Source organism: Onychomys torridus, chromosome 11 (genome assembly GCF_903995425.1).
Source record: "Onychomys torridus chromosome 11, mOncTor1.1, whole genome shotgun sequence".
NCBI classification, from domain to species: domain Eukaryota; kingdom Metazoa; phylum Chordata; class Mammalia; order Rodentia; family Cricetidae; genus Onychomys; species Onychomys torridus.
This window is the reverse complement of record NC_050453.1, coordinates 4,858,793-4,873,803: the sequence shown is the minus strand read 5'-3', so window position 1 is coordinate 4,873,803 and position 15,011 is coordinate 4,858,793. Positions and strand designations below refer to the sequence as shown.

General features: G+C 45.0%; 1 protein-coding gene across 1 annotated transcript; it reads right to left on the bottom strand.

Moving 5' to 3' along the window:
- Nucleotides 1–8,759: 8,759 nt before the first annotated feature.
- Nucleotides 8,760–9,459, bottom strand: LOC118593249 (60S ribosomal protein L29-like). The gene is made up of 2 exons (XM_036202572.1): nt 9,432–9,459; nt 8,760–9,211 (listed from the first exon to the last, which is right to left on the bottom strand). Exons 1-2 carry the CDS (start codon nt 9,457–9,459, stop codon nt 8,760–8,762), a joined length of 480 nt encoding a protein of 159 aa, XP_036058465.1.
- Nucleotides 9,460–15,011: the final 5,552 nt, after the last annotated feature.

Sequence of the window (15,011 nt, the reverse complement as noted above, 5' to 3'; positions counted from 1 at the left end):
TAATTAATATAGGAGCAGTCAAATAAACTTTTGCAAACCCATCAACTGCTTTATTTATAGTCATTAATTTTTTTTTAAATCTTGGCACAATGATTCAGGCCTATAACAACAGGGCTCTGAAGGCTGAGGCAGAGGGTCTATGATCAGGCCTGACTGTGCTGCAGTGAAACCTTGTCTCAAAAAGAGTTGTGAAACATATTTCATATATTACAGAAAAATAAATATCCAACAGGCTACAGAACAGTAGTTCTCAACCTGTGGATCGACCCCTTTAGGTCATGTATCAGATATTTACATTATGATTCATAAGAGCAGCAAAATTACAGCTATGAGGTAGCAACAAAATAACTTTATGGTTGGGGATCCCCACAACATGAGGAACTGTAGTAAAGCATCACAATATCAGGGAGAATGAGAACCACAGCTATAGAACATTACCAAACAGGGTGTAAATTCATATATGCATATATATGCGTGTGTATATAAAAGTATGTGAACCACTGCACGCACAGATGAGCCATTTCATTGTACAACTGTGTACATAGTGAAGACACTGAAAACAAGGACCGGAAGTTAAACTCTGGTACTGCAGAGTGATTGGACACTGTGTTATTTTTACTTTCAGCCTTAAATATTTCCTAGAGTGAATGTGTAAGACTTTACAATCCAAAAATAAAAGGTTTTTTTTTTTTTTAATTCCAGCTATGAATTAGCTATTCTATCTTGGGTCTTTTCCAACTCTGTTATGTCAGCCCTAAGAAGCAAAAAACCAGTGTGGCAAGGGAGTTTCCAGGTGTCTGCTTTGGAGAAATCTAATTTCTTCCACACTCAGAGACATCTTTCTTTCCCCTCCTCCCTGCCCTACATGTCTCTCAGAAGCATCCAGCCCCTTTGCCAGAGCCCCTCACCTGCCCTGCAGCTTGATCGCAATGGCCCTATGGCACTCAGGTGGAGTATCAGCCACAAAATGAAATAAAACACCATCTTCTAACATACAAAGGAAAATTATCAGTCTCATTGAAAACAACTCTGTGGTGATTTGAAAGAAAATGGCCCCCAAAGGGAGTGGCACTATTGGGAGGTGTGGCCTTGTTGGAGTAGGTGTGGCCTTGTTGAAGGAAGTGTGTCACTGTGGTCCATACCTCCAAATTTGTAAAGGTTTTCAGGTTTGTAAATGTGGGTTAAAACAAAACAGCTACAAACTACCTGGAGATTTCCATCTGCTCACCAGTCGTGGAACCTCCAAAGATCTGGTAAAGGCTAGCTTTAGACTGCAGGCTGGGTCCTGCCTGCAACTATGCTAAGCTGCAGGCTCCAGAAACCTGTGCAAACCTGGGGCAGGGACCATGGGATGTCACCTCAGCAGCTAGACCATGCTCCAAAGCACCCCAAAATGCCACAAAGCCTAAATCCATCCTGACTCTCTTTGCTGCCTTAGGCCATCGCTAAGACCACATGCTACCAGCATAGAAGATCAGTGGGACAGGGAGTGAGCAGCATTCACGGAGAAGAAAACTGAGGCTGTGCTCAAATCACACAGTACATTGATGGTATTTTTTTTTTTTTTTTTTTGAGATGGAGTTCTCCCTTTATAGCCCTGGCCAGCCTGGAACTCACTGTGTCAACCAGGCTGACCTCAAAATTACTGCGATCCTCCTGCCTCTGCCTCCTGCCTGCTGGGATTACAGCCATGTGTCACTGTGGCCAGTTTGTATAATTTTTATAAGAATAAATTAACTGATTCTTCCTCTTAAGAAAGGAAAACATGTACAAGACCTGCATCTGGTTTAAAGCCTTATTTTCCTGCGCTAATAGAAGTTTATTCTTTATATGGAATGAGTAACACCATTTTAGCTTCTGTTTTGTTGCCGTGATAAAACACTCGACAAAAGCAACATTAGGAAGAAAGGTTTATTCAGTTTCCAGTCTCAGGTTACAGTGTTGTCTGACTCAGGGTTCCTATTGCTGTGAAGAGACACTGTGACCATGGCAACTCTTATAAGGGAAAACATTTAATTGGGGCTGGTTTTACAGTTTCAGAGGTTCAGTCCATTATCACCATGGTGCCACATGGTGGTGTGCAGGCAGACATGGTGCTGCAGAAGGAGTTGAGAGTTCTATGTTGTGACCCACAGGCATCAGGAAGTGGTCTCAGTGTCACACTGAACAAAGCTTGAGCAAAGGAGACCTCAAAGCCTGCCCCCACAGTGACACACTTCCTCCTCCAAGGCCAGACCTGCTCCAAGGAAGCCACATCTCCTAATGGTGCCACACCCTATGAGCTTATGCCAATTACATTCAAACTACCACAAGTACAAGGGGACATCCAGACGTGAATGTAAGCTGTCGATATCATCACAGCTCATCAAGAGCAGAGAGAAATGAATGTGCACGTGCTTGTTAATGTTCAGCTGGCTCTCTATACATATAGTCCTCTGCCCAGGGAATGATGCTGCCCACAGTGGGCCGAGCCCTCCTACATCAATTAACAAAATAAAGATAATCCCCTACAGACACACACGCCTACAGGTCAGCCTGACCTAGACAGTCCTTCATAGAGACTCTCTTCTGTGGGGATTCAACGTTATGTCAAGTTGACAAAGCCAGCCAACACAACAAAAGAACAGTGACCCAAGAGAGCCAAAGTGATTTGCAGTCCTAATCTGAGAAGTGTAGTTAGATTTTCCTGCCTGGCCCAGTCAGGACAAATCTCTCTTACCCGCCAGTCCCATAGTCGCTCAGACCCAACCAAGAAAGCACACAGAAACTTACATTGTTTACAAACTGTATGGCCATGGCAGGCTGCTTGTTATCTACCTTTTCTATCTTAAATTAACCCATTTCTGTTAGTCTATACTTTGCCACATGGCGTGTGGCTTACCAGTGTCTTTACATGTTGCTTCTCATGGCAGCGGCTGGCGGTGTCTCCCTCTAGTCTTCTACTTCCCAGAATTCTCTTCTCTCTCTTGTCCCGCCTATACTTCCTGCCTGACCACTGGCCAATCAGAACTTTATTTACACAGAGCAATATCCACAGCAGAGAAGAGCAACCTTAGGATGAAGACTAATACATTGACATCCTCTGAGTTTTCTCACAGCCCTTCAACAAATTCAAAGTCACTCATTCATTCAACCCAAGCAATATTCAGTAAGCACTCTCTCTGTCCCGAGACTGTACCAAGCACTGTCCCATTGAATCCTTGTGTAGGCATGCCACATAGGGTTCATTATGCACAGAGGAGGGAGAGAGCCAGGGTCAGTATGTACTTTCCTATTGCATCTACAGGAACACAGTTCATCTAGGAAACACTAAAACTTGCTTTTACCATATCAGTTGGGAATATTTTGCATGCTGTGGAGTTTCCAATCCTTGTTACTTTAAACAGCATACTAATGTAGCATATCCTATAAGCAGGGGCTGAGATAAGCTCCGTCCTGGACAAGGAGCCTCTCTCTTCAGCCTTTTGTGGGAACCAAGCCGCTTCTATCTTCTTCCCTATGAGATTAGTAAAGTTTCCTTTGCATCTTCATTTTCCTATTGTTTTAAAAGCTGGTATTTTATTTATATTATTATGCTAATTACCCAGACACTTCTACATAAATAACTACATATTTCCCTAATTATGAAGATGTGTAAATGCTGCTAATCTCCACAATGAAGCATGAGCTGTTTTTCTCTTGAAAACCAACAGCAATTTTTCTTGTACCCTTTGTGAAATAAAGGGGAATAAAGGTTTAAGTCAGCAAGAATGCTCAGTGAGAAAAGACAGCTGAAGCCACGCCTGATAACCTGAGGTCTGTCCGCAGGATCCACAAGGTAGAAAAGAAGGCCAACTCACAAAACTGTCCTTTGTCCCTAACAAATGTGCTGTGGCACACAGACCTCCCTCTCCTCTACAATACACAATAAATAAATGTGATTTTTAAATGTTTTACATTAATTTACTTCATTGCTGGTCAGTACTAATTCCATTGTCTTCATTTCCATCAGTGAAACGGGAAAACTGAACCTTAGTGAGCTCCTGGCCCCGCTCTGGGAGCGTCTGTCACTTCCAGTCTGAACTCGGCACCACTGTCTACTCTGTGCTCAGCTTCCATCCCGGTGTCTGCTGCAGCCGGGATCCAGGACTGACTCCAAAGTCCCCCACTGCACTACTGCAATCTTTCCGCAGGTAGGATCTAGTGGGAGGTTTTATATCACCAGAGTGTACCATCAGACAGGGGCATGGCACCCTCATCTCTTTACCTTTGGTGTCCTGGTTGTGAGGTCAATGGCTTCCTCAGCCACATCTGCCACCATGATATGTGGACTGCAGCCTTCAAAACTGTGAGCCAAAAACAAGCCTTTCCACTCTCTAACTTGGTTGTCTTGGGTATTTTGTTACGGCATGGAAAACCAATTAGCACAGTATCTATTAAACATGAGATTGAAGAGTTTATTTATACTTCTGAGGAAAGGTTGAGAATACAGGTGAATGGCATAACTTCCTTCTGATACTGCATAAATCTTTTCCCTTGGATATCCTCCCCTGAGGGAAAACGCTGTGTGGAATGGCTAGCCATCCAGTGCATTTACTCTAGGATACAACAGAAACAGGCTGGTCTCTGATTTAGGACAAACTAAGGAAGGCTGTGCTTTCTTACTATGACCACAGGAGCCACAGTGAGAAGCATCTCTCACTCTAGACACACCACTCATTCATTTACACAAGGAAGGTGCCATGGTGCACATGTGGGGGACAAGGACAAGTTGTAGGAGTCAGTTCTTTCCTGCCACCATGGGTCTTGATGTTCAAGCACAAGCCATCAGTTTGGGCAGGAAGCGCCTCCCTGCACTGAGCCATCTTGCCAGCCCCTATTCACATTTCTTAAGAGAATATGTCCATCATCATGTGTTATCACTCATGATGCTTATCACTGTAAATCTCATCATTCATGATACTTCTCCATGAAAACTGACATGTGAATTCCAAGCAGTCAGTAGAACATGGTAGAAGGTGATGGCCCCAGGCAGCCTCCATGCAGTAGTGACTCTGTAGGCTGCAGCATGTGTACAGGCACACAGGGCATTGTTCATTTGGTGGGTCAGGTAGAATCAGACCCATTACCCCTATTCACCTTCCAAACAAGCATAAATGCTGTAAATGAGGAAAGCTATCAGGAACTGGGGATCACAGAAGTGACTCCGAAATATCTCTGTCTGGTCGAGAAGACTCGAATGACGCAAACATGTTCTTGTACATAGACAAGAGGAAATGGCTCTTCTGCTGATTTAGGTTTTACTTCTAGTTTTATCTGATAGGTTCTCATGTAGCCCAGGCCGGCCTCAAACTCACTATATAGTTGAGGATGATCTTGAACTCCTGATCCTTTTGCCTCTACACTGCAAGTCCTGGGACCACAGGTGTGTGTCAAGGCACCCAGCCATGAGGTAAACACAGACAGCAAGGGGCCCTTCTGTGCTTCTCTGAGCTAAGCCCTGAGCCCGAGCACACCAGTAGGTCTCATGTAGCTATCACTTTGCATCTGATGAGAAGACATTTCTCATAGTGACAAAGGATTCTTATCATAAGCCAGGTGTGGGAGCACACACTTGTAATCACAGCACCCTGAAATCTAAGGATCAGGGGTTCAAGGCCAGCCTGGGCTATAGAGTGAGACAAAGAAATCAGAACTCAGGTAGTAGAGGCAAGTGTTGACATTCAGAGTTGAGCTGTGCCCCTTCTTGTCTGTGACCTGGGATGAGCCACTTAAGAGCTCTGTGGCTAGGCTTTACCAGATGAAAATGCCACATGCCCCCTTCACATGACTTCCATTGTAAGACTATTTTGACAATTAAATTAATTCAAGGACTTTAATATAAGGCCAGATACCTTGACTCTGATGAGGAGAAGTGGGGAGTAGTCTTGAACTCACTGGCACAGGAAAGGACTCTCTGAACAGGACACTGATAGCACAGGCACTAAGATCAACAACTAATAATTGGGTTCTCATGAAACCAAAAAGCTTCTATGCAGCAAAAGGCACCATTATTCAAATAAAGAGATGGCCTATGGAAGGGGAAAATATTTACCAGCTGTTCATCTAATAGAGGCTTGGTATCTAGAATGTACAAGGAACTAAAAAAAAAAAAAATCAAGAAAACAAGCAAACCAGTTTTAAAATGGAGCACAGATCTAAACAGTTCTCAAAAGGTGAAATAAAAAAATGGCTGAGTAATATTTTTGCAGTCAAGACACCCAAACACATAACATAAAATTAAAACTGAACTGCTTTGAATTCATCTTACCCCAGTCAGAATGGTCAAGACTGAAGAAACAAACAGTACCAGGCGCTGGCATGATTGTAGGGAGAGGGGAGACCAACTGGCTGCTGGTGAGAACACAAGCTGGTACAACCACTGTGGAAATCAGCCTGGAAGTTCCTGAAAATCAATCAACCACAGGATCCAGCTATGCCACTCTGGAACACACTCCCAAAGACTCTGTGTCCTGCTCCAGAGACACCTGCTCAGCCACACTCATTGCTGCTCTAGTCACACTAGCCGGGAGGTGGAAAACAGCGCAGATGCCCATCAACTGATGATGGACAATGAAAATATGCTACATTTACACACAGAATATTATTCAGTCATTAAGAAAAATGAAATCTGCAGGTAAATGGGTGAAATCAGAAACAATCATTCTGAATGAAGTAACCTAGACCCAGAAATACAAATGTTTTCTTAAGATCTTCAGATATGTATACTCCATTTAGAACACCTGTAGAGGTCAGGAATCTGGTAAGGATTCGTGGAGGGGGAGGGACTTAAGAAGGAGGGGAGCTAGAACACAGCAGTATAAATGGCTAAAGAGGAGTAAATGGAACAGGAAGGGTTAAATTGGGTTTGGGGGTGGGAGGGGAGGGTGGAGGAGGGGATATGGGAAGGGCAACTAACACTATTAAAAGCCTTATGAAACCCAACTACTGTAGAAGCTTCCTAATACAAAAAGAGATTTAATGTGTGTAAGATATAAGCATACACATATGTAAAAGAGAATCGTCCTACAATGGGGAACTGTGAACCAGACACCTCATGCTAGCCAAGTTCCAGTGCTAGGAATTAATTTCCTCTTTTGAAGTTTGTTAGTCACATAGTGCCCCGGGCATTGTAGACTACTGCCAGTGCTCTTGGTGACCCTCCAGAACTTGACAGTAAGACCCTACTGCTGGAGACACCACGTGAAAGACACACACCTCAAGCTGGTACTCACCTGGAAATTCCATCCCTACTGGTTAGCTTCCATAGAGCTGGAAGGTGCTGTGTACACTTCTAAAGGAGAAAAAGAATCCTTTTCCTCACCTCTGTGAACTCTGCCATAAAGGCCTGCCTGACAAGAGACACTCCCTCATACAAGAGTAGCACAAATGTAATAGGAGTAGCCAGTCACTTATTGGATCATATTTATCACATCCCTCCCCCCAGGTCTCAGGGATCTTGGAGGAAAAGGAGGCAGAAAAACTGGAAGAGCCAGAGGTGGCAGGCAACATCAGGGAAAGAGTGTCTTCCAGACACAAAAGCTGAATATATGAACTCAGAGAGTGTGACATCGTGCAGAAGACCCACAAGCTAAGCTCCAGTCAGACAAAATCCCAGCAGAGAGGGGAAGATAGGCATGAAATCCCATCCCTAGCTGAGGAGCGCTATCATTTGATCACTACTGAGAGAGAAAGGATCTCAAGAGAACTAACGATATGCCACCTAGTAGGTCAACCACACTCCAGGACACGCTTCACTCCCAAGACTAGTTAGGCAATGCAAACTAGAGTCAATGGGGGGGGGGGGACTCAAAATTGAGTGGGAAGAGAGGGAAGGGTGAAAAGGTGGACTATGGGAGGAGCTGAGGGAGGGGTGAATATGTTCAAAATACAATGTATGGAATTCTCAAGGAACTAATTGTTTGCACTCTGTTCTTCTGCCCACCCACCCCAACCTGATCCCTCAAGTTCCCATGCCCACCCACCCCCAGTCCACCCAGGAGATTTCTTCTATTTCCCCTTCCCTGGGAGATCCATGCGCTCCCCCTTGGGCCCTCCTTGTTACCTAGATTCTCTGAGTCTGTGGATTGTATCCTGGTTATCCTTTACTTTACAGCTAATACCCATTTATGAATGAGTGCACACCATGTTTGTCTTTCTGGGCTTAGGTTACCTCACTCAGTATATTATCATCTAGTTCTATCTATTTGCCTTCAGATTTCCTGATGTCATTGTTTATAACAGCTGAGTTATACTTCATTGTGTAAATGTACCACATTTTCTTTATTCATTCTTCTATTGAGGGGTATGTTTTCAAGTTCTGGCTATTACAAATAAAGCTGCTATGAACATAGTTGAGCAAGTGTCCTTTGGTATGACTGAGCATTCTTTGGGTATATGCTCAAGAGTGGTATAGCTGGGTCTTGAGGTAGATTGATTCCCAATTTTCTGAGAAACTGCCATATTGATTTTTTTAAAACCTTTAAAAAATAATCAAAGGGAGTCTTTAAAACAATGCCTGCCATGTAGTAGCTGTTCAATAAACATTAGCACCTTATCATTGTTGGAAGGGCTGAGGAGCTGGTCATGGAAGGGCACTGAGGTTGACTCAGTCATCTCAGACTCCTGTCCACACTCTTGCCCACTTCCCTCTGTCTTTCTTCTGTGGGTCAGCAAATATATAGTGTGTAGTTGCGTCATACCAGTCCATCTGTCTTCACATTGGTAGACAGAAACCTTTTCTATGGGGCCTTCACAGGGGCCTGAGCTCCTTTGGGAGCCTGAGCTGGAGCTGAGCCCTCTGCCTTGGTTTGAGCCTTGGGCTTTGGTTGGCAGAGCCTATGACCCTTGGCCATGTAGCTTCTAATCCACTTCCCAAGCTTGGGGTGAGTGATGAAAGAAGGATAGCTGAGCTTGCAGATGAGGCCCTTTGGCATCTTGGGCTTCTCAAAGGCCTTGATGGCCTCTGCACGCACACTTGCTGCCTTTGCATTGTTGGCCTGTATCTTCTTCAGACCTTTCTTGTTGCTCATGTTTCTCAGGAACTCAGGGTCTACCACCTTAAGAGATTCATATCTTTGTGACCAGGGTTTCTTGATACCATTTCTGTGCCATTTCTGGGATTGGTTGTGTGTGGTGTGGTTCTTGGACTTGACCAGGTCAGAATGACTGGCAGCTCCTGAAGTGCCTGGGACTAGAAGAGTGGTTGTGCATTTTAGACACAACCTTCTACCAGTTCCACAGGGGGACATTGGACATTTGCATATCAATAGTCCCTTCTAGCCCAGGGAAGATGTCATCACTATGACCTCTCTATTCATACAACAAGGAAATGGAGGCTTAGTGATGCCATGTGATTTCTCTAAGGTGGTTCAGCTGCTGAAGATGCTCATCCAGCTCTCCCAGACACCTACCTTCCTCTTGCCCATGGCCCAGTCTCATTCCTCACTAGCAGGGCACTCTGTGGCCCCAATTCCCTCCCACCCAAAGCCACACAGGTGGAGGCAGACAGGCCTCCTGCTCTCCTTTCCTGTTTCAGTCCATTCACTGAAGCACCCACAGCAGGCCCAGATGCGTCAACATAGAGAGAAAGGGGAGGAAAGGTTATTGTTCCAAACCATTTGCAAGAATATCTGAGTTAAAAATGGAAGATTTGTCATTTGCATGGTGAAGGGAGGGGGGCTAGGAAGCATTGTTAGGTGTTGGTAATGTAAAAAACGTAAGTATGCTGTTATTTATGTAATTAGTTATTGCTTTCATTATGGGTGCAGTCTTAATGGTTATAGTATTTATGTATAATTACCTTAATATTCACTGAAATTTCCAAGTAGCTCCCTAATTAACTGTCTCAAATATATAATTACATTGCATCTTTCCGCAAGACTTGCCTAATTAATGTAGTTACACCACTTCTTTTGTGATGTGCGTTATTAAATGCTCTTTGCATCCTTCTTCTGACTTCTTGTAATTCACGCTTTACAGAAATTAAGACCTCGAATTAGAAGCCTCCAGAAGCAGCTCAGTCCTGCAGCAGAGCTGAGTGAGGCTCAGAGAGTCGCTGTGCAGACACAGCCTCGTTAGGGGCCTCTCCCTGCATAGCTGCCCTACCTGGAGGTAGGAAAAGCCTGGTCAGCTGGAGTGAGGGCCTCAGGCTCACCCTCTTCCCTACTTCTGGCCATTCTCCTCCTCAGGGAAGACCACCCTGTGTCCCAGGATCTCTGTGTGATGGCAGGCCTAATCCTACATCTTCCACCAGGTACCTCTGAAGCCAGCTTGCTCTCATTTTCTAATATGGAAATAGAGCCTGGCTCCACAGAAAATTCTTCAAGGATTAAAGTTAAGCATGGCAGACAGCTCAGCTGGCAAAGTGCTTACCTTGTAAGCACAGATCTGAGTTTGAACCCAAAATTCCACATTTAAAATGCCAGGTATGAGAGCACACTTGTGATCCCAGCACTGGGGAGGTGGAGACAACTCCATGATGCTCCTTGTCCAGCCAGCCAAGCCTACTTGGTAAGCTCCAGGCAGTGAGAGACCCTGACTCAAAAAATAAGGAAGATGGAGCCTGAGGAGCAACAGCTGAAGCTGACCTCTGTCCTCCACTTATATACACACTCACTTGCACACATGGACACATACTCAAGTGCATTTAAAAACAAGACTTGAAGAGCTAGTGAGCATGAGGAGTCTGAAGCATACTGTGGAGGCAGTTTAGACATGGGGGCTATTCCTAGAGCTTTATTTTGTCTCCCTACCAGCACAGTCTTACAGCACATGCTGCCAAGTACACCGCCCAAAATCAGAGGATTGAACAAGCCCCATGTCTAGGGCACCATGAACACACTTGATGTCTTTTTTTCTGAACTCAAAAGCTAAGCAGGCCCTGCTACTGTACAGCTAGGTAACTCTCCCCATGCTGTTCATGGAAACACACACACACACACACACACACACACACACACACACACACGCACGCACACACAAACTTCTAGTAGTGTGGCTGTATAGCCAGGCCAGGCTCAGCTGAGGAACTCTCCAGATGGACGAGACTCAACTAGTTTTCTATCACAAGAGGGATGGCTGAGATCTATTTCATGCACCTTCTCGTCTTGTATTAGGCTAGCCTTGTAGGGTTGATCATTTGGAAGCCTGAGGTCTACAGCTACAAAGCCTCTAGACCAAAACCTGTAGATCACCTTCACAATGTCTCACAAGGCAACCCAGATTCAAGGGCTGGGGAAATAGACACCGTGTCTTCATGGGAGGAATCTGTGCTATGGTCTATAATTCACCATGAGGCTTACCTCCAATCAAGTCACATATAAGTAGTGTATCTCATGTCTGTGTGCCAATGGGTGCAAATGTATCCAGGTGCATGTGCATGTGTGCTTACATGTGTGTACACACATGCTGCAGTTGCATATGCATGTGTTTATACATATGTATGCAAGTGCACATGTGTGTAAAACACATGTATGCAGGTGCACATGTGTGTAAAACACATGTATGCAGGTGCACATGTGTGTAAACACATATCCATGGGTACATGTATATGCAGGTCCTCATACATTTATATGTGAATACAAATTGTGTGTGTGTGTGTGTGTGTGTGTGTGTGTGTGTGTGTACATGTGTGCGCACCTAAGCACCATACATTTCATTCCTCAGGCCCCATATACTTTATCTTTTGAGACAGGGTCCCTCATTGACCTAGATTTCAACAATTTAGGCTGCTCTGGCTGGCTGGGAAGTCCTCCTGTCTCAACTTTACCTGTGCTGGGACTACAAATATGTCCCACTCAACTTTTTATTGCGGGTTCTGAAGACTGAATTTAGGTCCTTGTACTGGGAATGGAGGACTTTGCCAACTGAGCCATCTTCCCAGACACTCATCTATTCTTTTGGAGGCGAAAATAGTTCCTCAATTAGACAACAACCAAGGGCTTCCTGGACATCTTCTGTGGACCTGGTGCTGCAGACTTCCACAAGGAATCCAGAAGATGATGACGACACAGACCATTTCAGCATTGCCCATGTCAGTGGAGGAAGCACAGACAAGTGAGAGACAAGCCAGTGTGAACACTGAGGTCCATACTCTAAGCATAACCATAGCGCTAGGGCCCAGAAGCAAGAGATCAATGGGGTTAAGAAAGGAAGCTAAGGAAGTGGGCAGGCATGGAAAGGTCAGCAAGGCCAGACTGATGAAGCGTAGCCAGAATGACACCACACGCAGGAGGCAGCAAGCACAGATGAGATGGACGGAAGGGTCACTCTGGAAAGGCCCAGTGAAGCCTCCAGACTTGATGCAGGAGTAAGCAGAAAAGCAAAGGAATCGGAACAGACTGTGCCCAAGACCCATTCATATTACTTATTTACTATTAAGCATAAAGTTCCCAAGAGTCTAGGAACTCGGCCCTTCCCGGACAATAATTTGGTCTCTTAAATACAGATTTGCTTCTCAGGGAGGCTTTCCCAGCAGCTCCATGTGTGCTCATACATCTGTGTTGCACACTTAGATGTGCACACATGCACCTTGGCCCACGCTGGCCCCTGACTGTGCTTCTCGGGCCTCAGAGACATACCCACCGCCTTGTGTTGTATTGTGTATTTCTTTCTGCATTTCCCCACAGGACTGGAACTGCTCAGAGAGAAGCTGGATCCATTTTGTCCCGTGTTTGCCATCCCCAGTTGCTGGGCAATGCCTGACACACAGCAGACCCTCAGTAAGTACCTGTTGGGTTGGGTGAACGAGGAAATGGATGCACATCCCATGCCAGGAACCAATCATCTGGGTCTGGTCAACACCAGAACAGCACTAAACACGTTAAGCAGAATAATCATGAATGCTGGGAGAAATGCCATTATATTTCATGACAATTCAGTAAGACTGCCACCACTGAGGCCAAATCAGCTCCTCTGCCATTGCACCTTGCCACCCAGAAGCTGACAGACAGGGTGCCTATGGCTGTCATCTCTCAGTGCACTGTTGGAAGAACATCTGTCTTTTATGGAGGTGGAAACCAAAACCAGAGGAGAAAGGGGGACTTACCCAAGACCAATCGGCTTGCTGATGATAATAAAAGTGAGGCACAAACCTGTCTTCTGGCCTCAGATCAACCTTCACTCCCATCACACTTACTGCTCTGAGGCACAGCCTGATTGAGTGAGAACTCTTGAGTCCTACTGTGAATTAAGACGTGTTCCCTGTTCCTTTCCAAGCTCTGAGGTGGTTGGAGGTTTTTGCTCTTTTTTGGGGGGGGGGGGGGCTGACACCCAGCTCCCAAATAAATCACACACGGAGGCTTATTCTTGATTATGAATGCCCGCCCTTAGTGTGGCTTAGTTTCTAGCCAGCTTTCCTTAACTTTTCTTTCCCCAACTACCTTTTCCCTCTGGGCTTTTCTCATTCTCTTACTTCCATATCTTACTCTTACTCCATGGCTTGCTGAGTGTTTAGTTGGGTAGCTGGCCCCTGGAGTCCTCCTCCTTCTCTGGCTCCTTCTCAATCTCCCTTCCAGATTTCTCCTTCTATATATTCTCTCTGCCTGCCAGTTCCGCCTATCCTTTCTCCTGCCTTGCTTTTGGCCAGTTCTTTATTAGACCATCAGGTGTTCTAGACAGGCACAGTCACACAGCATCACAGAGTTAAACAAATGCAACATAAACAAAAGTAACACACCTTAAATTATTCCACTATAAAAAAAAAAGGGTACAGATGAAATCATCAGGCTTGATAGTCTGAAGTCACACAACACTGTTCGAGTGTCTGTGATACAAAGAGAAACACACTTCCCCTCCAGGACTTCCAGTGAAGAGGCATCACCAGCCGCTGTGCCACACCAAGAAGTCATGCACATGGTGCTCTGCACATAAAGACCGAAACAGACTTGGCCCAGCAGTAGGATGCCCACCCAGGGATGTGCAGCCCAGGTTAAGACTGGGTAATTGTGAAGAACTCAATGCTCAGTGTGAGAATCAAGAATGGAAGTCTGGATTTGGATCTAAACAAACATGAATTCACTTCCAGCTCCTTGACTCACTTGCTCCATGTCCTTAGGCAAGTCACCCACGTCCCTGAAACTCAGCTTGCTCAACTGTAAGGTAGGGTAAGAGTGAATCTGCTCTGATTGTTGAGAATGTTGTTGAGCATGTATTTACGACTCTTTGTGAACACGCAAAGAGGGAAGCAGATGTTAGGCAATGCTTTCTCCCACACCATGGATGGACTCCATGGCCATTTGGGTGTCTGTTCTCTATGTGCATGAATTCCCATGCATGTAAGTGCACCATGTGTGTGCCTGGTGCCTTCAGGGGTTAGAAGACATCATTAGGTCTCCTGGGACTGAAGTTATAGGAGGTTGGGAACCATCATGTGGCTGCTGGGAACTGAACTTGGGTCCTCAGCAAGGCCAGTAAACATAACCACTAAGTTGTCACTCGGATTTTCCTTAATTTGATTTATGCCATCACTAATCTTACACCTTTCTCATCAATAATTGTTTGTTGAGAGCATCTCTGTGCCCAATGGTCTCCTTGGCAACAAATACAAAAGTATTTAATAATTACTTGGCACCTGCCACAGTAATGCAAACAGCCCATACATATTAATTCCCAACCTTGATTTTAGTCTCATTCTGCCACTGTCTATCCTGGGGTGCTGACCAAGTCAACCTAACACCCTCGGCTTCAAGATCCTTCCTGCATAATGAGAATTTTGGAGTAGATCAGTCATTTTCTTTTTTTCAATTTTAACTGTTTACTGATTCTTTGTAGATTTCACATCATGCATCTCGATCCCACACATCTCCCCATTCCTTTCCATCTGCCTTCTACCCCTGCAACTTCCTCCCCTCAGGATAAAATTGAAAAGAGAAAAGAAAAATCTCTGTGGAAGCTGCAGTGTGACCCAGGGAGTCACACAGTCCTTTAGTCCCTATATTATCACTTGCCTGTGTTCATTGCAATGAGTCTTTGGTCTGGTTTGAGGTCTCTGT